This window comes from Ambystoma mexicanum, chromosome 7p (assembly GCF_040938575.1).
Source record: "Ambystoma mexicanum isolate Mex_15411 chromosome 7p, UKY_AmexF1_1, whole genome shotgun sequence".
Taxonomy (NCBI): domain Eukaryota; kingdom Metazoa; phylum Chordata; class Amphibia; order Caudata; family Ambystomatidae; genus Ambystoma; species Ambystoma mexicanum.
The window spans coordinates 99781874-99807005 of record NC_090939.1 but is presented as its reverse complement, the minus strand read 5'-3'; the positions used below and the strand labels follow the sequence as shown (position 1 = coordinate 99807005).

At 44.0% G+C, this 25132-nt stretch overlaps 1 protein-coding gene across 2 annotated transcripts in view; it reads left to right on the top strand.

The window, feature by feature from the left end:
• USF3 (upstream transcription factor family member 3) overlaps positions 1-22489 on the top strand; it is a 412604-nt gene extending 390115 nt beyond the window's left edge. For both annotated transcript variants that reach the window (XM_069635868.1, XM_069635867.1), the window contains one exon: positions 10037-22489. In XM_069635868.1, the coding sequence (XP_069491969.1) occupies positions 10037-16446 (6410 nt within the window). In that variant the 3' untranslated portion in view covers positions 16447-22489. The remainder of the gene's footprint in view (positions 1-10036) is intronic.
• The last annotated feature ends 2643 nt before the right edge of the window (positions 22490-25132 follow it).

Below are 25132 nucleotides of genomic sequence, written 5' to 3'. Positions count from 1 at the left end.
TAGAGCCACTTTCAAGACCCTTTGCATCACTCATTGTGCAGTGCACAAGACTGGCCCATAAAACCTGCAAGAAAAGCTAAACCCTTACCTCCCACCGCGCACTGTAAGATCAAGCACTGCCCTCCTTTTAGTTATCCCTAGCACTAACTGTCAGGATCGGTGGGTCCGCTTTCTCAGTCTTGGCACCGACTCTGTGGCACTCCCTTCCCCCACATATTCGAAGCTCCCAAAACTACATGACATTCTGCAAAGTACTAAAAACGTGCCTCTTTCCATAACCACATCCTAAATCTTAAGAATCGATTGAATTTCAAAGAAATGCGAAAGACTACATACTATGTGAACCAATCATGCCTTCAATGAACACAAACCTAACAACATTGTGCTGTCATAAGTGCTGTCGACATGTACCTCTCTGTTCCCTGGGTTATCGCTGTCTGTCCAACCCTATATAATCCCTGTGATATCTCGATAACCCCCCCCCAGCCCCTTTATCCTGTACTCTCCCTGGGTCTCCTACCCACTTACTACCTGTATATTCTTTGTAGCCCCCTGTGCCACCGTTTATACCGACCCCTCTCTTCCCCTCTAGTCCCTTCAACGACACATCAAGTCCTGTGATGTCGCTTTGTGCCCTGTGCGTCGCTGTATACCCCTACTCCCGTCCTGTCGCTATGTATCCCTCTGTTTTGCCCCCCTCTAGTCACCATGATTTCGCTGTAAGCCCCTCTGCACCCATGTGTCGCTCTGTTCCCTGCCCCCCTCCCCACGTTATGTATCCCTCTAGCCCCTCCATCCTGTTACTGTAAGCCCAGCCCACTGTCTGTGTGCCCCTCCCCTCTAGCCTCCCGCTGTATGCCCCACTGCGCATGTGTCCCGCTACATTCCATGCCCCCTTCCCCATGCAGTTATGTATCCTCTAGCCCCTCCGTCCGGTCATAACCCCAAACCCTCTGTCGGGCCCTTTGTGCCCGTTTGTCGCTGTGTACACCAGCCCTCCTGATCCTGTAATACCCCCATATATCCCTGTCGCCCGCCCCTCTAGTCCACATGATCCCGTTGTGTGCCCGCGTGTCACTGAGTACCCTGCCTTCCTGTTCCCCATGATGTCGCTGTGTACACCTCCGACCCCCGTCCTGTCTGTGCCACGGGCCCTGCATGCTTGCTGTCTGTCCCTGCCACATCCTCATGTACCGCTCCTCGCATGTCCTGCATGTCCTCCCTGGTCCGTACCTCATCACTTGCTTCTAAGCGCATTATGCTTAGGCGCTTTATGCATGAACCATTATATCATATCACTATGCTTACTCTGAACTCTACACCATCACTCAATTGGAGTATAGCTATACCCTGGCGATACATTCGGCCTAGCTGCTCTCATAAGAACACTACCCCACAAATACCCAAATACCTCTTCACTCTAATAAAATGCAGCTATATCCCATGACAACCTGCCTAGCTGCCCACATAAGCGTCCTACAGGCCTAACGCAGCCAGAAACCAGTCACAGTGTCCACTCCCCAGACTGCACACATTTAACTGATATCTCAACTACCACACCTAATGCTAAGATGCAGCTACCACCAGGCAATTCTACCAGCTGCACACATAACTGGTGCACTCACGCACCCTACGGTACTATCTCTTTCTACTCGCTATACTGACCTGGACTGCGGTCCCCGAGGGCGTTCAACCTACCAGTGCTTTGAGGTCATACCAATGATATATTGAGCGTTCTACAAATGCCAAATAACATGTTACCAGATTTGAACACCATCTTAATTCAATGACCGCACCAAAAGCTAAGATAATGGTTAACACATCTATTACCAGCTTCTATAGTCCGAACCAAGCATACAAAACGTATGCTAGTCTTTTTGAATTAATGCACATGAGATGTGATTGGAACTTGATATGCATGCTGGCATTCAACTTTCATGACAAACGTGAACTTTGCAAGTTGCCAGGTTTATAATTTGCGTGGCTGAGCCTTGGATACTCAATGTGATGATGGTAAGACATGTTACAAAACGAGTTTATAATTAAGCCAAGAGACAAATAACTTTGCTTTGCAGATTAACAAGTGGCATTATCATCATTATTATATATGAAGCAGTACATTGAACAAGCTTTTTTTGTGTAGCTACACATGTCAACACAACAGAGTGGCTTGTGGGCACTTTTTTTTTTAATCAACATTTTTTTATTGAAACACCAATACATTGAGTTCAGCAATAAACAAGTCAATGGCAAAATTGATTACTTAAAACAGTACATCGAACAGCCGCCTCCTTGGCACCTGTCCCTTGAAGCCCTTCCTGCCACTCAAAAGGGTTCGTAAGGTTCATCATTTGACGCTGTTCATACCACTTCAATTAATTTGTCACAATGCATTAACATTTCATTTGAATATTTTTACACTTCTTGGGGTTAAACTGGTTCATGGATATTTTTTTGGGTATAATATAGCCGCTTTATAGTCCATAGTGCATTTAATTGGAGGGGAGAGAAGGACAAAACAAAGAGGAAGGGGAAGAAAAAAAAAGGAATTTTACAGTACCACTTTACTCATATTCACCGTTACGTTCAATAAAATTCTGTGCAGTCCAATCCCTTCTTCGTTTCCCATGGTTCTGGGTATGTATTGTCCTCAATGTCCATCAGGATTTTGTTCTAGCGCACCAATCGGTGGATTCTCCCTTTATTCCCCAGCTGTTCAAGGTTGAAGAAGGAATTTAATCAATCTCGGTTGGAAGTGCATATGTTCTTTTTCCTCAACGTATTCTAGGAATGGGCCCCAGATATTCTGAAATGTGTTCAGTCGGTTTTCCATAGTAGCTGTTAGTTTCTCTACCCCCAAAATGTCCCAGACTTGAACCCACCAGAGCGCAATGTGGGGGCCTTCTCGTTCTTTCCAGAACCGGGCGCGCGTAAGGCGTGCCGCCATTAACAGCTGCGTGATTATCCGCGCTCTGGGACCCGAATGAGGGTATGAGCCATCTTCTGAGGTGTCGCCCAGTACCAATATCAGTGGGTCCAAGGGGAGAAGAATGCCACAGATGTCCTTAATTTTGGACCTGATCTCCAGCCAGAAGGATTGGATGATCGGGCAATGCCACCACATGTGTCCTAAGTCCCCCTTTGCCCCACATCCGTGCCAGCAATTATCTGGGTACTCTACGTTTATTGCATGCAGTCTCTGTGGCGTAAAGTACCATCTATACCAAATTTTAAGTGCACAGCTTGTGGGCACTTCTAATTCTGGCAGATAAGACACAGTGAGATCAAATGATTTGCCAAGTATCACACACACTTTCGTTAATTGTGAAGCCGGGGTTTGAGACCAGTCTGCAACATAAGCCCTTAACCAAATATCTTCCCAGCTTTAGTTGGTAGAAATAGTACTTTGGTTTTAAAGAACACTCTGTTTTGTCGAGTTGTTTTGAAACTTGATTTCATCATCCAAGCTGAAAAATAAATAAATCCATGTTGAGAACAAACACTATGGTCGTAGCTTTATTTACTAATTCTTGAATGGAAAACTACAAGAACACAAAGTAATATGAAGCTAAAAAAACATCCTTTGAGTTTGGGAAATGTATATTTAAGACTTAAGTGTGTGACTATTTGCGAGGCACGAGTGGGATGCCCTGTTGAATTTGCAATGGTAGCGGTGTCCAGTCACATGTCCAACAAAAGGCATCCTCATTATAGCACTAGTGGCGAACAATCGTACAAGATCCCTACGCCCTCTGTTGCCGTACACGGGAAACATGTCTTGCATTGGCCCTGATTGAAAGTAAGGATATACAAACGTGCTAATCATATACGTTGAATTGCTAATCAAAATATTTTTATTTAGCAGTCTCGCCTAATCAATTTTGCAAGACTAATTTATGCCTTGCTGCTGGCAAATCCTGCGGGATACCACCAAACTGTAATACCGTTACCGCCACTTGGTCTGTTGGAATTACCGGCAGATTACAAGTGGCGGTAAGTGCTGGAATTCCCCTTTCATTGTGTCCTATGGAAGTTTGGGGGAATTGCTGGTGCCAGTAGTATTGGCATTTTCTGGTGGCGGGGGTGCCGGAATTACCGGCAGCTCGGAGCTGCAGGTAAATCCGGTCACCCGACCACCAAACTCTGAGTGTGTGCTGTTACAGTAACGTGCCAGTATGCAGTAATATCAGCACATTATTACTGCACCGACACACACATAATGAGGTGAAATGTTTCTCTTATGAATTACTTTAAAAGGAATGCTCATTTGTTTGGATACAATATTCAAATTCCCATGGAGTTTATCACTGGAATTGCGAAAAATCGAATCACAGAGGTGTGGACATCTTATAAACAGTAACAGACATCTAGCCTCTAACTGAAAGAAAATTGCAAGCAGGCATTGGAGCCAATTAAAGAAGATACATTAATATTGTCTCTGATCTTCCCAATTCCTGACATGAGGTAGAGTCATGGTTCTCTATAGGCTGGACTAGTGCATCAGCCTCTTCCTCAACCTCCCCGCGTCTGCCCTGCGCCCTCTGCAACTCATCCAGAACAGAACCGCACCGCAAGAGTTGTCCTTGGCCTCAAGCCCAGGGACTGCATCTCTCCGGTGCTGATCTCCTCTGCCTCCACATGTGTTACTCACCAATCCGGTGAATGGATGAAGCGTAGAGACCAAAATCTTCTGGATTGTTTGTAGAGCTTTGGTTTTGTTAGAACCCAAGCATCATCTCTGAGGGAAAACTCTATTCTATTACATGTCCATTTGCTGAACTGATAAGGCAGACAGAGGGACCGATTACCTAAAAGAGCAGGGAAAGCACACCGCCACAGAACCAGCAGAGATGCAGCAGAATTACAGTATAACTGTAGATAAACAGGGATTCCTTACCGTTGTAGCAAAAGAACGTGAACATGATAAAGAGTGTTCTGAAGTCCAAAAGCGAGTGGAGAAAATAATAAAAGGTAAGTTAGTAAAGGAGAACTAGAACCGGGCAGCACATGGGAAGCACTAGAGTCGGGAAGGTGCACTGGCTGGAGAGCGTCCTATAGTGCACAGAGGTGGCATACAAAGGTTCTGAAATCTGGTGTTAAGAGGCAATCCGGGTAGGAGCAGGAAGAGGTTGGTACACAGCAGTTCAAAGGAGCCACAGCCTGAGATAGAGGCAGTCCTGTTCAAGAATGTTAAGCCGAAAAGCAGAGTTAATCCGTGTCAATGAAGGAAGGATCCGGTACACAGCAGTTCAGGAGTGTTAAAACGCAAAACTGATGCAGTCATGATAGCAAAGCAGGGTTCGGTACACAGAAGATTCAAATAGAGATAAAGACGCACAGAACAGAAGATGGAACTTCAAGCCGGGAGCTAACTTCAAACAGAAGCAGCATTGGCGGGTTGATGACGCTTATGAGTCCTTTGTTGAAAACGAGCCTCTGGCATCCATTGGGGGTCGGGCTCACACATCACGAGTGGAAAGGGAGGAATCGGGAGTCTTTTGACAACATCCGGCTGCCATTCCAAGAGATGTCTTGGAAAACGGCGAACAGGTTGTTCCCACCAGCTCAGAGGAAGAAGACTCGTCCAGCAGAAGATCTTCTATTGTCGTCGGGAAAGTGGTGAGGTAGTTGCAGCAGGGCTTCACCGGTGGTGTCGTCGTTGCAGATGGCTCAGCTTCTTCCCTCTTCGGATTCTTAGGTCCTGTGGCGACTTCTGAAGTTCCACTCCCAAAGAATAGAGTGCGACTTGGGTTGCCGAGGCAACACAGTCCAGGGTGCCAATTCCCCCCTCCACCCTTCCTGTGGAACCCAGACAGAGTGGCACCATTTGGAGGGTTTCTGTGGCGAAGCCCGCCAAAAAAGTGGAACAAAGGGCTTGGTCAGAGTTAGAGACGTACACGAATGCCATTCTAGAAAAGAATTCTGGCAAAAAGACCCAACCGTTAATTTAATATTAAATAAATAAACCGGCGGTATCTTTAACATTGCACCAAAAAGTGGTGCGTTTAAAATCAATGGGAAAATCCCATAGAGAATATTCCGGTGGAATATTTTGCGTGGTAACCACTGCCACCAGCCAGAAACTCGACAAGGGGGGACTGGACAGTGCCCCCTTGAAAACAGACCCAGGGGCAATATAATTAACCTCTTCCACAATATGATGGTTTGTACTGGTTCTGTTCACAATTTGAGACTAGTAAAGCCAATGGTGACTTTACATGCCCTAGGAGACAGTAGTCAGTCCCAGGGTATGGAGTCTGTTTGGGGGTCACTATGACACCCCTGTGTTACTGCACTAAGGGTGCTGTGTAACACATACACAAACAACAGATGATACCCTATGGAGTAAAGGACCCCATAGCCCAAAATCACACACAGTCCGAGACATACCTCAAATCATGCCTAAGAGTGGGAGTAAAAGAGTCTCACTCTTAGCAGGAGAAAAAAACAAACCACAGAAATCCAGCAAAGCTGCTGGGGGACTCACTATGTTTGGGAAATTAGCCTTATAAGAGAATTCTCCCTAACAAAGAAGGATGAAAACCAGGTCAGGACTGGTGCAGAGAGGCCTGCTGCAGCCATGCGGGATAGAAGGATATTGTCGTCAACTGTATCAAATGCCGCTGACGGATCAAACAGGATTATTGCTCCTTCTCCTCCACGATCCAACCGATACAAGGACACTCTGTTCCCTGGCCCAGACAGAACCCTGACTGAAAGGGGTCAAATAAACTGGAAGTATCAAGGAAGATGGAAAGAAGCAGAGAAACCAGGGATTCCAAAAGCTTCATAAAGAAGGGGAGAAGGGAAATAGGAGGATAGTTAGCCAAGACGGAAGCCTCCAGTGATGTTTTTTTCCACAAGGGAATCACTGTAGCTAGTTTACGTTCTTCAGGAATAATGCTTGACTGGTACGAAAGATTGACTACTTCGGTAACCCATGGAATAATGGTGGGTATAATATCGTTTAATACTGCAAGGGGAACGGGTTCAGCGGGGGAAGCAGATTTAAGTTGAGTCACTGCCCTAGATACATCCTCAACAGAAAACAGAAATGGGACCATACATTTGATGCTGGAGTAACAATCCCAGTTGGGGATGTGTTAATCAAAAGCTAGTTATTCACATTAATATTTTTACTTTTTGACATAAAGAACTCAGAAAGGGAATTACAAAGAGCTTGAGTCAGAATCACTCACGTTGGGTGTGTAAAGTGCAGCAGAAGAGAATGTCTTTACAATACAGAGCAATTATTTGGATTGATTCAGGGCCATGAATCTTGCATGTAAAAAAGACTTGTTTAGCCATCCTAATGTCCATGTGGTACTCATGAGTCAGTTATCGCTAAACCAAACTCTCAGTAGGGCTGTAGGATATGCGCCACTTTCGCTCTGCTTGTCTTACCTTCAAATGGGCTCGTTTTAATTCCTCTGAAAACCAAGGAGCAGAGGGGCATTTCCCAGCGCGAGTAGGCTACAAAGGAGCAACACATTCAGCCACGTTCTGCAATATCAAGATAGGTCAACCAAAGAGGAGACCTGTCATTAATCCAAGACACCAAGCGAGTGCGATCTACTGCACGGAAGTTACGTTTCATAACTAATGCTCGACTAATTTTACAAGGTGAAGCTGCACATACTACTCCAAATGCAATGACACAGTGGTCAGACCACAGAACTTGAAGGGCCGAGTGTTTCTGCCGAGAAGATAAGGTCTAAGATACTGCCCATCACGTGGCTTGGTTCCAAAAGCCTTCGATGGGAGTCCAAGATCGGTTAGTGATTCGAAAAAGTGAGCCAATGTCAAGCTTTGAGGAGAATTATATCTGATATTAAAATCTTCCAATACTGTTAAGTTAGAGAGCTTAACCTGAAGAGAAGCTGTTAACTCGACAAACTGGTCCACAAAATCGGAATATGAGCCAGGAGGCTGATGATAAATGAAAAAATGTATAGAATAAGAGGCAGATATGGCAAGGCGTATCAGCAAAGCTTCCATTTTTAGATTGTGAGAAATTGCAATTGGGGGAAAAAGTCAGAGTAAATGTAAAAACAATGGCGAACCCGCCACCAAGGTGAGACGCTATTCGGTCAAGATGGAGTGTATTCTAATCATCCAAGAGTGCAAGGGGAATGGTAGTCATCGAGGTATCGGTTAACCAAGTCTCAGTGAGGCAGAGCACGTCCATCAAATGCTCATGCTAAAATTCATATTTCGATGTTGCATGTGCAACAAGAGGACCTGTATTCAGTAAAAAGGCATTAAAAATAGACGTGATGACAGCGACGTAGCTTTGCCTAACCGGAGAAGACAGAATGAAGTTTTTAGGCAGCACAGTGTCTGAAGGTACTAGCTGCAGCATGGCCTCACGGGTATATTTAAAAATGGGGGAAAGGCCAATTATGTCTTGACAATCCGAGACCCAGATCGACGGAGACGGAATTAACTTTGGCGCGACTTCGGTGCACTGAGCGCACAACTGCTGCGCTGTCTGCGTAGTGAGCGTATATGACGATGCATGGTACAACTGAGGTCAGTGTGCTCCCGGGCACAAATGGAAAGCAAAGACAAACTTTAATCAGGAAGTGAATGTGTGTCGGAAAGAAAAAGTAATCCCGGTGATGACCGAGCCGAACTTCGGCTGCCAAGAGGCCAGGCACCCTCAGCCAGCACCCCTCTGTACAAGGAAAGTAAAAGGCACTTTATAATTAAAATAATTAATAAAAACAAGAAACCATTCGAAAAAGCAAACTTAAAATGGGTGTATGTGGCGGCCAGTCAAACACTGCAGTCCGGGTGATAACCCGAAGCCTACAAGAAAAACAAAATGTGCAAATAAAACGGTCACAATTCAATAAAAAGTAAGTAACCTACTAAAAACCACAGGCGGCAAAGCAGTACCGTGTGTATCCCGTGGATCCATATAGTATTGTCGCCATGAAAAAGTTGTCAGGTTCTGGCGAATTTTTCCTGGCTATCAAAATTCTCTCTCCAAATATTCTAGGAGAGGTATAATTATATATTACCTCCAGTCCTACAACGTTTGGGGAAAGTGTTTGATAGCCTGGAGGGTGAATTATTAATGCTTTTTTTTTTTAAGTCGCCAACTTGACTACTTTTTTCAAGGCAACATTATTACCGGATACCGTATCCTGCAGTATGTGATGGCAACCATTCTCAGGCTCCTCTTTCTGCCTCAAGCACCCTCTGCAGATCCATTTGGAGTAGTGGGGAACGATGTATTGCAGAGGCACGTTCCCTTCCTCTTTTTTTTCTTCCACCGCTACTCCTGGATAATTGCAGGACAATGCAAGTACTTTACTTGTCTGCTGCAATAATGGTCCACCAACCTAAGCAGTGTCTTGCAATGGTGGGCAGAAAATGAGAAGAGATGTTGAGGAGCATAACATCTTGGATGGTGGATGATGTGACCACAAAATTCACTAGAGAGCAGGGAGGTGGCAGTGCTTGATATAGTTTGCTTTAAAGTGTTTTGCAGGGGATACTGGATATTCCCCTAAAACTCATTTGTTTACTTACTGAAAATTTTATTCCTGCAGCTGTACAGATTCTCACACACCTTGGTTGTTTATAGGCAGCCTTACATTTACATCTTTTCTTTTTCAATATAAAGTTTTTTGTCTTCGATGTGAAATGAATCTGGTAAAAGATTACTGTACCCCTGAGCATATTCGCTTTAAAGAAGAATGCATTTATTTTCATTAGAGCTCTGTCCCCTCTTTCTTCCACCCAGTGTGCTAGTTATATTATCTGAATGTTGAATAATGAATTGATATTTTATCACGTGCTTAACAACCGAGACCAGTCTATAAATGCGGGACCAGGATACAAACATGTGCTGCTTTGGGTTGTCTTGCTTCCAAGACAAATGTGTTGCCCCTGAGCTATCCTCCCGACCTATAATACATGTAAATATGCATGAATTAGCACTTGTTCTGCTTGGCTCAATGTCCAATATAAAGATTGTAATGTGTATTCTGCATCCCTGTTCTCATTATTTCTGTTTATTTTGCAGCTGATGAGATTGTAAGACTACGAAAGCAACTGTTGAGTATTCAGAAGGAGAATGCTCGTTACATATCTCTGTTAAAAGCAAATGACATCTGCTTGTACGATGACCCTACAATTCACTGGAGAGGAAATCTTAAAAACGCAAAGGCCCCTCTTCTGATCCCCAACAATGAGGGCCAGAAGAACATCATAGTCTACTCCAATGGGAGCCCCTTGGGGGTGAACAACCAGAGCGTCTCTTTTAATGTTAGCCAGAACATGCAAAAACAAACAGCTAATGTTGTGCCTGTGCAGAGGACCTGTAACATAATGGCACCCTCTACTAATGCCAGCGCTTGTGCAACAGAAAATAAATCGTGGCAGCAAACTGCCTGTGCATCCACATCCCATCAACAAATTCCACTGTGTGGTCCTGTGACCCTTCCAGCTCAGGCCATTCTTAAGATTTCCACCTCAGAGAGCCCGGCAAACGTACCGTATTCAGCCGCCACCAACACACAGGATGTGATCCCAAGTGAGGCAACTGGTCACTTGCAATGTGCACCACAGAGTGATCAGAATGTTTTGGAAAGCTCAAATGGACAACAAAATGTCAGCCTGGCTAACATAGCTCTGTCCCAAGACACAAGTGCCCCCTTGACTGCCACCGTCATGACCCAAGAGCCCCCAAGAACAAGCATAACATGTTCTGGTTTTCAGGAGAGTTTTGTGGTCACAGTTACAGATGCCGCCTCTGACCAAACTACAAGGACTGCTATCTCTGGCACCTTACCATCTGCCAACATCAACCCAATCATACATCTAACCAACAGTGGAAGATCTTTGGCAACATCTGCAGTGGCAGAGACTGTTGCAATTAATACATTGCCTGCTACAACAATAAGCACATTGCCTGTATCGTGCCTGGACAGTGGTTGGGCTCTCTCAAATTCTTTGCAAGTTTCAAGTGAAACATCAAACTTGACAAAGGTTAGCAGTCTTACACGGATTCCTACATCTGGAAACACACAGACTACATGGACTACTTTACAAGTGGCAGGTAACACAATTCAACCTCTGAATCATGCTTCTCATAATAATTTGCCCATCTTTTTGAATGAGCAAGCAAATTGCACTGGAACATTACCTGCTACCAATGGCATACAAACAATAAGAGGCATCAGTTTAAACACTACGCTGCAGGTTGATGGGCAAGCAGTGTCTTTGCCCTCTTGTCCACCTACTTCTGTGCAGCCACTGTGTACTCCATCCCCAACGAAAACGCAACCTGCAAAAGCCATTGTCCCTTTAAATCCTGCCATGCAGGTCATTCAGATGGCTTCACCTCTAGGAACCACTGTCAATCCAGCACCAGCCAATCAGAATGTTATAATTCTGAAGCCACCTAACCCTACTCCATGCCCTTCACAGACAGTAGGGCAACAGATTGTGATTATTCAATCACCGTCTAACCCAAATCCACTGCCGCTCTTGTCTGCTCAGCCCCCTGGAGCCACTAGGATGCCACTTCAGGGGACAAATCATGTGTTGTGTACTAATGGTCCTGCGCAAAATGCCCCGACACCGCAAATATTCGGGGGTAAGCATCTTGTTCACATATTACCACGGCCTTCACCAACTTCATCAGCGCCTTGTTCTGCTCAATCCTTTTCTGTTGCAATGTCAAATCAACAGCAGCCATCAACCATTTCACTCAACGGGCAGTTATTTGCCTTGCAGCCAATGATGCCTTCATACGGAGCTACACATCAAACTCCAATGCAACTTATTCAACCTATCACCACTGAAGATCCTATCACGAATGTTGCCCTCAACACTTTTGGCGCTTTGGCTAGTCTCAGTCAAAGCCTATCACAAGCGGCTGGGCAGAGCTGTGTACAGCTGTCCATCAACCATCCCACTATTACACCAACAACTGAAAGTTCCCAGATGATCCCATCTAACTGTGTTTCTTTGTCTACAACAGCCACATCTCCAAAGCCTTCTGAAAAACCTACTGTTTTACATGCTGCCTCCAATGCAGCAAAGCCTTTGCCTGGTTTATCGTCCAATGTTAAATGTAAGCGGATAAGCAAGAAGTCTGGCGTTAAAAAGCGTCCCTCATCCACCCAGGTGGTTCCTCAAGTGAACGTAGCTGCAAGTGCATCAACATCTGTTCTGGACTGCCAGAAGGCCTCAAAGTCACTTTCAAATGCTGAAAAAGAGGCACAAATGGAAAGCACATCCATGATATCGAACCCCTCTGTAAGATTCCAGGAAAGCGCAATGCCCTCTGAAAATGGTGTTAGCAATTCTGACTGTAATTCTAATGAAATATGTAATTCTGAACAGATGGGATTACATTCTGAGAGTGATTTGAACAGATCTACTGTGAGAAGTCCTTTGCTACCAAAATCTGTCGCTGAAAAAGACATTGTTTTGGATGAATCTGTTTGCAAAGATCTCATCCCTCTTGCAGAAGAAACCAATAGATCTCAAGGTGTCCCAATAACTAACTCTGTGTCATTGGAATGCTCCAAAGAGTGTGTAATGACAAGCTCCTCGACTTCATCTAGCACAGTTAAGCACATTCTGGCTGACCATGTTTGTACTCCATCCACAGACCACAGTAGTTCAAATGTTACCTGTGCTGCTGAAGTGGTAAGCACTTCAGAACCAAAAACAAGCATGGAAGAGTCCCCGAGTATAATGCAAGCTGCATCAGATTTATTGGAAGGACAAGACCTTGGTAAAGTGCTGTATGACATTTCAAAAGAGAAAACCACCCCTACAGAAAGCCCATTATTTGTTGTGAACGAGCTTCAGCATTCAACGACTGCTGGCTCAAAATCCATAGACTCTGATAAAGTTCCCTTGCCTGGAAATCTCATGCCTAATGTGGCTGAAAATGTGGACCCTGAACATACAAGTGTGTGTGAGCAGGAAGTAGTTGTTGGTTGCTCATCCGTGCCCAACAGGCAGGCTGACTCTCCCATGTCTACTAGCTCTGGCAGTAACCGCAGCTTCTCTGTTGCTTCCATGTTGCCAGATACAAGTAGAGAAGATGTTACGAATGCTACACCGTTGACGTCTGTGTTTAACATCTCTCCACCTTCTGAATCAACAGACATAGTTGCACTTGCTGCCAGAGCTATTTTTGATCAGGGCAACACTGTAAAAAAGAAAGTTAATATCCAGGTTGACGTGAGGGAGGGGCTCTGTAAAACTACTAAAGAGGCACCAGTGAAAGAAAACAGGCCACCGCCTTTTATGCAGACTTTTAAAGATAAGGGCACAGAACAGTTTGTCACACCACCAGAACATAAGCATTCTCAGGACTCCAACCCGCAAACAAATGCTGGTGGACCAATTGAAAAACCAAACTGCTCTTCTGGTATTGAAGCAACCAGTCTACCTATGCACATTTCAACATCCCAGTCCCAAAATGTGACTAGTTTGAGTATCAATAATTTGATACATCCTGTGGGCGTTACCCATCCTTTTGTGAGTTGTTCAAATGTATCCCAGCCATCTGATCAAATGTCAACTACAATACCTACTGACTTTCCCAGACCATCTGTTTTGTATGACAACCCGTCACCAGCACCAGCGGTGACCACAGAATATTCTCAAGAGCATTTCCATGCCTTTAGGACCACTGTGATGCAGGCTTCCCAGACACAAGAAGCTAACCAGAAACAAAACCGAGAACATAGGAAAGACTCAGCCAAGCGTACTGTTGAAGATGATCACCTTCTTTCCACTGCCAAGAGACAGAAACATTGTGAGAGCGCACCTGTTCGACAAGACCAAATTGCATCAATGAGGGGAACAGCTGATGATTTTGATGAGCAAACTCAAATGTTTGACAATCAAATGCCGCACAATTCATCCAATTCACTTGTTTCTGTGAGCAGCCACGCACCAACAAATAGTTTCAATACATTATTCTCAACCAATGTAACTTTTGTTAACTCTGCTTTGAGGCAAACTGATGTCCGATGCAACTCCCAGCCAGTGCTTGCAGATCAGCAAGGACAGTCCCATACCCAGCATCTCCAGCAGCGGGGTTCTAGTCAGACTGCAAACCACCTTCAGAATAGCAACCCATACTTAAAACAGCAACAGGTTGGTCAGTTTCGCGAACGCCATCTCTTGTATCAGCAGCATCATACTCCACATCCAGAAGGCACAATCCACTCTCAGCCTCACAATGTCCACCAGCAAAGAGCAGTACAGCAGGATGTCCAAATGCAAAAGAAACGTAATGCAGTTCAGGTCAGTCAAGCAAATCAGCCCTCATTGCAACAGAAGCATCACGTTAGTGATCAAGGCCGGCAAAAGGGAAACCAGGCCCATGCACACCACCACCAGCAAATGCAGCAACAAATGCAGCAGCACTTTAGCACTCCCCAGGGGGAGAAGAGCTGTGACAATCCTGCGGGCAACCGAAATCATCAAGGTACCCACCAGCAGAGCCATCTAAATTCGGATCTCATGCATCAACAACAGCAGGAGGTAGGGAATAGGCAACAGAGCACTGGTACCTCTTTGGAGCATACATCAACACACAATCAGCTTCAGAGACTTCTGACTTCCAGGAGTATGGAGCATCATATGGTGTCCCAGCCAAGCATTGTGTCTCGACAATCAAACATGGCATGTGCCCCTCACAGGCAAGAACGAAATAGAGTTTCAAGTTACTCTGCAGAGGCTTTGATTGGAAAGACATCTAATTCTGAACAGAGAATGGGTATATCAAATCAGGGTCCCCGGGTGTCTGACCAGCTAGAAATGAGAACTTACCTTGATGTTTCCAGGACTAAAGCTTTGCCAATACATAACTTGCAAACCCGCATATCTGTGGAGCATGCGCTCCCCTCTGAGGTCCAGCGCCTTTCTGACTGCCAATCTTACAAACCAGGCATTTCGAATCAGCAGCCTACAGTAACCTATGAACTACAGTCTTCAAGAAACAGTGAAATGGGAAATACAGTTTCATCCCTCCGGGGCATGCAGTCGCAGGCTTTTCGAATTGGTCAAAATTCTGTTCCTGGTTTAGACCGACAAAAGAGACTACCTTATGCACCCGTTCAAGGGATTCCAATTGGAAATGCAATGCCACCTAGAGACATTGAAAATTCCTGTCACCAGAGCTTTATGCAGAGTTTGCTTGGACCCCATCTTGGAGAACCTGTGGTCGGAAGTCAAAGATTAATTTCGGATCATCAGAGGACTACACAGTGTGGTGTATCCGGGACACTTGAGTACGGTTGCCCAACTGGACGAGAATCTGTGCAAATCCGAAGAGACAGTGAAAGTCAGAGCAGGGAGACGTGTGACATGTCCATGGGTGTTATTAATTCCCGAAACAATTTAAGTATTCCATTCTCAAGTTCATCATCAGGGGAAGTTCAGGGCCGAAACACAAGTCCTCACATTTCTGTCCAGAAATCGAATCCCATGAGAATCACTGAGAGCCAAGGCTCGAAGAGCCACCTGATTGCAAATGTGTCCACAAACGTGCATGCCATATCTCGAGCATCTCATCCAGCCATCTCCCATGGGAGCACTGAGCAAGGACAGACTTCTGTCCGCCAGTCCAATCCCCCAGTAAATCCGCGTTCAAGGCACCCTTTGCAGGACAGTGGTAGCTCTAAAGCCCGTCAACCTGAGAGAACTCGATCTAGCAATCCGAGACATGGGAATGTGTTTGAACCAAGCCTTCCCCATCTTCCTTTGGCTCCAAGTAGTAGTATGCTCCTTGGTCGTCAGCCGTCTTCAACAGAAAAGAGATCCAGCATTGTTCGCTTTATGTCCGATGGCTCCCAGGTTCCTAGTGACAACACAGCACCAGATCAGCACACCCTTTCTCAAAACTTTGGATTTCCTTTTATTCCTGATGGTGGTATGAATCCCACAATTAATGCAAATACAGCCTTCATTCCTCCAGTGTCCCAATCCAGTGCAACCCGCGCACCAGCTTTAATTCCAGTAGATCCTCAGAACACTTTGCCGTCTTTTTATCCTCCCTATTCTCCTGCCCATCCCAGTTTGTCTAATGACCTTTCTATTCCTTATTTTTCTAATCAGATATTTACCAATCCCAGCACAGAGAAGCCCAACAGTGCCAGCTTGAACAACCGGTTTGGTTCAATTTTATCTCCTCCTAGACCCGTTGGCTTTGCTCAACCCAGCTTTCCTCTTCTCGCAGATATGCCACCGATGCACATGGCAAACCCTTCCCATTTATCCAATTTCAATCTGACATCCTTGTTTCCTGAAATCGCGACCGCGCTTCCAGATGGTTCCGCAATGTCACCGTTGCTTTCTATTGTCAACTCTGCCACAACTGACTCTTCCAAGCAATCCTCCAACCGGCCTGCTCATAACATAAGCCATATTTTAGGTCATGATTGCAGTTCGGCTGTTTGAACGTATATGACATTCTTGGTGGTAAAGCATCCAAATTATTTTACCTAAACCAGTTTCACTCAGTTTAATAAATCTTGGATACTCTTTTGTTTTGCTTTTGTCCAGCCGGAGTAAAACTAGTGTGTAGAGCAGTGCATACAGGAAGGAGGAGGATGGAAACTGCACTGACTGAGAAAGCCACTGTGTCCGCTGTTGCCGAAATGGAACAGTGTTTTTCCCAAGCGTGGAGAAACATTTGGCCCAATGCTTTCTCTTCCTCGTCCACATCAGCAGCCTATGCAGATCTAGTCTGTTTGTCATGTTGAAAGTTGTGAACTTGTATGAATTGAGGAGCACACTTGCAGACTTCCATTTTAGGCCTATTGCAGTGCTTCCTGTTCGATTTGGAAGGGGCTAGGCCAAATGTCCAGCAATCACTGTCAGCTGTTTCCAAGATGTGCAAGCAATGGCAATATACAGTGGTGGTTCTCCCAGACCTAACTTGGAAGAGGAGGGGGCAGGTGGCTTGTTTACATTATCAGATGGTCACCATGAATTGCCCCAAAAAAGAAATTGGTTATGAATGTGAGAATTGATTAATATAGTATTTGTTTTGCCTCTGACATTCTAATTTTGCCATTTGCCACTCATGTATTTTTTTGCAAAGGGTCATAGTTTCTAGTAAGACTCTACCAAACACTTTCCTAAACCACATTTTTCTACAATTCTATTGTAAGGAGGAATCGCAGTTTTAGGTTTACAAAATATGAAAGGTAGCCTACTCTACCTAGGAGCAAAGGTTCATGAAGCCCTTCACCTGGGCATGACCTGGTGCTAGTATACAGTGCTGCCGACAGGTTTAGAAAAAAAACCTGAATGGAATGTCTAGAAACAGCACTGCTAGAATCTCTTCAAGCAGCCAAGTAAAGGTAGGCCATCTAGAAACCGTGCTACAACAGTGTGCAATAGGCAGCTTCAACAGAAGCAATATGACCCTACCAGAACATCTAGGAACTGCATGGTACTGCAAAACTGCCCATGCTGGGTCTTGAATCGGCACAGCTTTTTTTTATAACAGTTTGAAACTGCTGTGTAGTTCAGAGACATGCCAACAAGTGCTATGACACCGTGCTGTAACAATGCTGCTGGAAGATCTTACAGTTACCGAAAGCGGCATATCTTCTTTTTTCGGCTGTCTGCCCTTATGTGTGATAGTGTCCGTCCTCGGTCACAGCCCCATTTATTTGATGCTTCGCTGACCTCAAAGTGCAATGCAGCGGATTTATGAGAACTCCTTCCCATCCAACAATAGTCCCTGGCATAACTGCTCACATTTCTTTGGATGAATTCTCAGGTGGTACACCAAATGCATGAACCCATCAAACTCGCCAGTACCCCATTTGGAGCCCCATACTCCTGCATGAATTACTGCTGTTCACTTTAACCTTTGTTTCACTATCTGACATAATGCTTCTCACAACTGCTCTTTTTACAATACTTAACGTATAATTGGTGTTTAACCTGTTTTTTCTGCTTCCCATACTTCATTTATACATGTGCAACCTCCTGCCACTTTTTTGGTTGAACATATGCCATTTCTCGTTGCAGCACTCTGAGGCCCACTTAAATATAATTCTGTAATACATTGTCTATAATTTGCAGATGCAACTGATTGCTGCGAAAAGATCTAAAAACAGTGCTGCCAGATCTAAATACAACATGGTGTTGTGTGCAGATCTTGATGCAGCATACTTCTGTGAAACAAATTACATTCAGAATAGTACAGTGAGAAACAGGTGCTACAGAACTGTAAAACATTCTACAAGCAGAGCTGTACCACAAGAAGCCCATGTTGCAGCAAAGGGCTGGACGAATGATTTGGGTGTAGCATACTACTGTTAAAAGATCTGGAAGCAATACTGTGCCACTAGAAGATCTAGAAACCAGCCAATGCTCTTAAATTGATCTAGAAGCAGCAGAACTGTGATGCATCACCTCAATGCAGCATAGTGCGGCGAGAAGAGATTGACTCAGCATAAAGCTGTGAAAAGGTCTAGGAACAGTACAGTGCTTTGTGAGGGTTTGATGCAGTGTTTGGAGTAGATATCCATACAACACTTGGGCTATTCAGACTCGTCAAAGAGGGTAGCAGTCAATCCCTTGTCTTTATAGTTTTGCTCCTGTTTGTACACATCTCTCAACATCATCTTCATGTTCATTTCACTCAGTATAGTCCTCGCACACAGGAGTAATCTACTCCATGTCATGAATATGTCTTTTCCTCAGGATTTGAGAAAGTCATAACTGACCTTCCTGTATCTTCCACACCCGCCAATGTTTACCCACATTATGATGAGGTATTTAATTCACATTTTCCTTACAGCAAAGAACTTTTTGCAACTTTGATGCTGAAGCGTTTCACTTGTTTTTCATCAATATATTTTTGTGTTTGCGTTTTTTGGGTTTGGGGATCAAAGTGTTATGCACTTCCTCTGAGACGTCTTTTTTTGGTCAAAGATTTACAGTTGGTGCTAAATAGAAGGCTATAAACTCTGACCACAGAAGGGACATTGGTTTGGAGGGTGCATCTTCCCAACACGGGTATCTGAAGGTGGCAAAATCATCTATTCACTTCCATTATCTCACAAAAAAGTGTGATTGTGTGATAAGTGGGTCCAGTCTACCCAAGGAGTCCTACTTCTATTGTTTCAGAGTTGTCCAATAGCTCATATTCAAGTCTGCTCTCTCACACTGTCATGTAGTTCAGATTCCTTCCTAATAGAGAAATACAATTGTTTAAACCATTAGCAGAAACATGTCCATCTGTTCTCAGTTTTCCATTCTTTTCTTTTACCGCACTGACTTATAATTTTGTATACGTTCCCATACGTCCCACCACTATCCCTCTGTGTTTCGCTCTCTAAACATTTATGTAAATATATAGCTGACATTTAAAGCCACAATGTCAATGTTTTTTTCCCGCTCATGCAGTTGAAGACGTTGTCGAGCTTCAATTCCCGTTGGCCATTATCAGTTTGTCGTTAATCACTTGATCTCGCTGCTTCAGCTTCAAAACAGTGCATTGTGATAGTGACATTGCCATGTCAGAAGAATGCTCTTTGTTGATCAGTGGTTTTCCTATCTCTAACCTTCATTCTGTATGTTCAACCTAAGGCACATTTAGAAGTTTGGGCTATCCTGCCCCAATTCCAGTTGAGGCAAGTCTCAAGGATGATGGCACAATATTCATTTTGTGTTCCTTGAACTTGTATGATATCACAAAGGCGTTTCATGGGTTCAAGGCATTTAGGCTTATGATCTGTGATTATTGATCACGTGGTTTGGATTGGCTAGAGGCTGAATATCTTCCTGCGTGGAATTACTCACAGTAGGCCAGGTTTAGCCGTCCTCTCCTTGAACAGTGACATACTGCAAGGCTACTCACTTTCTTATTTCCTTTGGATTGTCTACCAGTACCCACACATATAAACATCCATGCATTTCCATTTCTACACCAACAGCCAGCTGCATTAGTGTTTAGATCTTGGAATTACAAGGCTACTCTGATTCTCCCAGTATACCTGTACACAGAAACATGGATGAGTTATCTTTCTGAACCAAACTGGTGCCAAGTTGGAATCTGTTGTTTTGCACAAGACCCTCTCAATGGCAGCTATTCAGTCATTGTCCACCATTGATCAGCCAGGTATGGGATGGAGATGTCATCTGGGCCACTGATATTCCTTTTCCAATCAGCTTAGTTCTGTTATACGACCTGATCACTCGGTCGTCATACCTTATGATCGCTTTATAAAAAGCTTTCTTGGCTGTCAAAGAACAATGATTTCAGCTGCAATAAATTCCCACCTTCATTATTGTGATAATCAAACTTACTTTTTCTGAAATAAGCTGGTGTGCAACTCTTAGTACATTGGCTGCCAGGATAACCACCAGCTGGCAGTGTGAAGCACATATAATGCCGGTGCTCAAGATTCTATACTGAATTCCCTTACTAACTCGATTTCCAAGCATGTGTGCATCAGCGAAGAGCAATTTGCAACACAGCTGTCTTGTAACTGATGTACAGTTTGTACGTTTATTTCCCAGTCGTGCCGCTGAACACTTGTCCAGACAAGGGCTTTATCCACTACAGAGTTGAGTGCTTTAAAGAAGCAAAATTATTGCCATGGCACTGAATAGTCATCCATCGACCATTCAACTTCATTGTGCGTGTTTAGGAGAAAGTTGTGAATTTCCACTCCTCTGTAACATATATTAAGCTGTAACTAATCGGAAGACGTGAACTACAGTGTATTTGTGTGTGTGTGCAATTCACCAGTCTATCAGTTTTCAATCTGCTGTTGCTACATTGAGCACATGAGACGATCTTGATGGGTATTTTAGCACTAAACAAATCTGTGTGTCCAGTCCAATTAGGGGAACACCAAAGGCATTGAGAAAATGCAAAGAGTAAGTAGTAATTCACATTCCTCTCCCAGTCCTGCAAAGCACTTGTTCCCCAACCCCAATATCCCTGCCAACGCTGCTGCTTCGCTTCGAAATTCTATTTTCACTCTGCCCGTAGTGTAGGCTGCAAGTGGCCCCTTATGCATCAGTTAAATATTTAAACAGAATAACACGATTTCATACTTTCTGAAATAATTGAATTTGTTTCATTCAGCTAGCTCTTTTTAGTTGGAGTTTGCTTTTTTAATTTTCTTGAGGATTTTTCTAAGTTTCTTGTCTTCGTTTATAGTTTCCTAGAACCTGCGGGGTGATGTTTGGTCTTTTGAAGACTGCAATTGAAATGTCCTGTTTCATTTGAGTAGGCCCTAGAACACTGAATATGATTTTGACTTTTCAAAAACTGAGAAATCCCCCATAGAGACTCATCGTTTTCACAATGAAAGCAAAGGTTCAATGCTTGTGAAACCGGCCGAATATTATTTTGTATGAATAAAGAGAAAAGCCATCACTTTATCATTGGATAATAAGGGCAGAAAAGTCAAATGTGATTTATATTTTCACTAATCACTTGAGCCAGTAGTACATTTGAACTAGTAGGCTCATAAGAGCAAGATACTCAATTGGATTGTCATATGTAAGAATTTGGCTTCAATGTCTTTGGCCTTCTCTAGATAGGGTTCACGGCCTAAAACACACTTTCTCCTTAGATACCTTGAAATAAAACCAGTGGGACTAATAGGGGCCAATGTACAGGAGTAAAACCATACTTCAAAGGCCTATTGATGGCTAGTTTAGGTGGAAAGGAATCCCTCTGATTACTACCCCACATCCAGCTCTGGCCACCTGCACATGCCTTCCTTCTCAATTTGCTGTCTGATATTAGCAACAGCTTGGTGTTTCAGCAAACGCTGTGAATGGAGTTTTCTGTCACTCATTTTGATCCAAAGCCACAAATGTCTTGGGCATGTTGCTGTACTGCACCCCATCCTGCAAATGCCTTCCGTTGCTGTGAACTTCTATATACCAGAAACGGAGCTAGGAACCCACCTGTTCATAGGTCATTTATCTGTCAAATTCCAAGATGAATACGGCTTACATATGTTGTCTTCTGGAAATATTCTCATCTACAGTGTCATTTGGGCTGTGTGTTAAATGTTCTAACACCCCATGTAATAGTGAAATATTACAGCATGCTCTTTCGAGATGTTGAAGCTTGTTTATTTGCAGGTGAAGTTAACATATTGCCACAAAAGAACTGAGAGTGCAGGATTCTTAACATGTTTAATATTTATATGTATAAAGCTGCCAGCAGGATCTGCTGTGTAATATTGTTGTACATTTGTTTTATATCCCCAAGGAAAACCAGATCTCTTAAAACAAAAAAAAATATTTTACAATGAAATCGATAAGGAATGTTCACTATTTGTAAATAACTTTTGCTCTTGTTTCCGAAATATGTATGTAATCTGAGTATACGAAGTATGAACAAACTTTGCCCAGTTTTGAAATTTTTGATTAATGTTAACACTATGTAACGGTTGTAATAATTATTTGTAAAGAAATGAATATAATATTTTATTAAAAAAGTGAAAAAGTGTTCCCATTGTTTTCGTTTCCATTTGCGGGTGTTATTTACAAGGGTGGTGGGTCTGAAATTGTTCCCCATTATTGTATTTTGCATAAATAAATGTATGTAAAACCACCAGTAATACACAACAAGAGTACAGCATCCCTGTTGCAAATATTTTTCCAACTTAAAATTATTTAAAGCTTATTTAGAGAGTACTTCGTTCTAGGATTCACTGGTTAAATAGTTGTCAGTGCTGCCAGTAATTGCCCCTGCCGGAGAACAATATCTGTGAAACATGCATCCCAATTTGACTGGCATGTCCCTATGCTCTACGTTTATGGGCTAGTGTGATCCTGATATAGACAGGCTAGGACACTTAAGCGTCCCTTGACTCACTTGTTGGTAGCCGTGGTTCAGCACTCAAAGCCTTACTCTTCGAATTTGAATGAAAATGATGATATGCAAGATACTGGTTTCGTCACTTGGAATAATGTATCGACTGTCACGAGTAGGTGGGAAAAGAACATGCACACTGGTTTGAGGTTCTAAAAAGGGTTTACTTGTAGGGTGACGATCACGAAACCAAGTAATAGTTGACTGAACAAAATGTGCGTCATAAGTTGGGCAAACCCCTTTTAGTTTGTTCAAAAATGGGCTGCAGGAAAGGAGGAACTCAATAACAGATGTTTACACAAGCAACAGTACAAGGTATTGGGAGAAAAGTCCCTGATTTAGAGTCTAAAGAATAGGAAGACCTATTGCCATCCCTTTACTAGCAAAACAAAAAGGCACCCAGGTCTCTGCCCGGGACAGTGTTCAGCCACAGTCGCAGGTGTGAAGTTCCCCAGCACACTTCTTGCAAGATGCTGTCTTTTAATGGCGGTGTCTTGGTCCAGATAGTGATTGTGGTCATGGCTTTTACTGAAGCTTGTATAAGAATTAAAAAGCCTTAGTCCCAAATGAATGAGACAACAGACTTGTAAAGCTATTGGGCAAGACCTTCCATCACCTTGCTCGTAGGGGGGTTTGCAGCTTCAACAAGTGTAGGAATCCTCTCCTTAATATGGGTAATTCTTGGTAGAAATATATTATCCCTCTGCCTAGGTTGGTTCTCCCTTAGCAAGCCTCTTTTCATTTGTGCTGGTGGTCTGACTTTTTCCCACCAGTGTATGTGCTATAGCTCCCATGTAGTTCCTTTCTGTTTACTTCACTTGGCCTTTTACTCTAGTTCATACAAGGGTTTCTTAGCACAGCCCAGGACCACAGACATTTCCTACTTGCCACAGTTCCAGTGCGAAGTTTCCTCGAGCTAGGGCTCCACGAGTCTAGCCTCCCTCTGGCTTTCATAGAGGCCTTTTTGGTGTGGGCTCAGCACTGGATCTAACTTTTCTGGCTGCAGCACTGCTCTCTGACCTCCATCTCCTCCCTGAACTCTGTCCTCTTCCTAATGGAAAGCTGTCCTTTTTCCTAATGTGACATTCTAGCAGGGTTTTATACATTTCTAAATTGGGAGATTATTTCAGTCTTTCCAATTGGTAGATCAGTTTCCCCTATTGTCACCATTGATCCTAATCCCATCTGGTCGGTCTTTCCCACCTTTTCCGACCAAGATGTTAAATCGGCTTCGCCCGCTGACTCGATTCCTCTTCTTGTTTTTAAGGAAATATCTGGTGATATTATTTCTCAGATCACAATGGCAGTTTATGCCTCTTTTTGTGATGGATATATCCCGACTGCCCTGAAACATGCTCTTTTGATTCCTCTGCTTAAAAACCTCTTTAGACCCTGCTGTGCTTTCTAATTTCCGTCCTATTTCTCTTCTTCCTTTTCTTATGAAGTTGTTGGAATCCCTCATTTCACCTTTTGCTTTAAACTTTTCTGGACTCTTCTGGGTTCTCTGATCCTGCTCAATGGGGCTTTCAGCCAGGCATGGGCACTGAGTCAGTCCTTACGTCTGTGCTGGATGATCTTACCTTCCTGATCGATCAGGGTGGTGTTGGCACAGTGATATTGTTAGATCTATCTGCTGCGTTTGACACAGTGGACCATCCCACCCTGATCTCTCGGCTATCAGTGGCGGGCGTATCTGGCCAAGTTTTGACTTGGTTCTCTGCCTTCGTTGCAGATCGCTCTCAGAGCCCATCTCTCTTCCCCCGTTCGGTTCTAAATGGGTTCTGCTATCTTGCGGCACACCTCAGGGATCCGCACCGTCACCGATATTATTTAATATCTATATTAGACCTCTTCTCCACCTCGTTCAGTTGCACCGGTTCAGGTGCTACCCCTATGCTGATGACACGCAGATCTTGGTTCGCCTTGATCTCACTTGTCCTGATACCGCGTCACGGCTTAGGTGTGGCCTGGAGGATCTCGCCACCTGGATGGCGGCATATTGGCTTAAGCTCAATGGTGACAAAATGGCGGTGTTGGTTGTTGGCACCTCCAACCCTCTTTCTTTCTGGACGTCTGACTTTTGGCATAGTTCTTTGGGCCCCTTTCCGATGCCCGACCCTCTGATAAAAAATCTGAGGGTAAAAATTGCCTTATCTCTTTCTATGGAGAATCAAGTTGTGTTGGTCTGTAGGGCTGGCCATTTTAGCTTAAAAATTCTGCAGAAGGTTCTTTTGTTTATCCCGGCTCAGCTACAGGCTCAGGTTGTAGGAGCTCTTC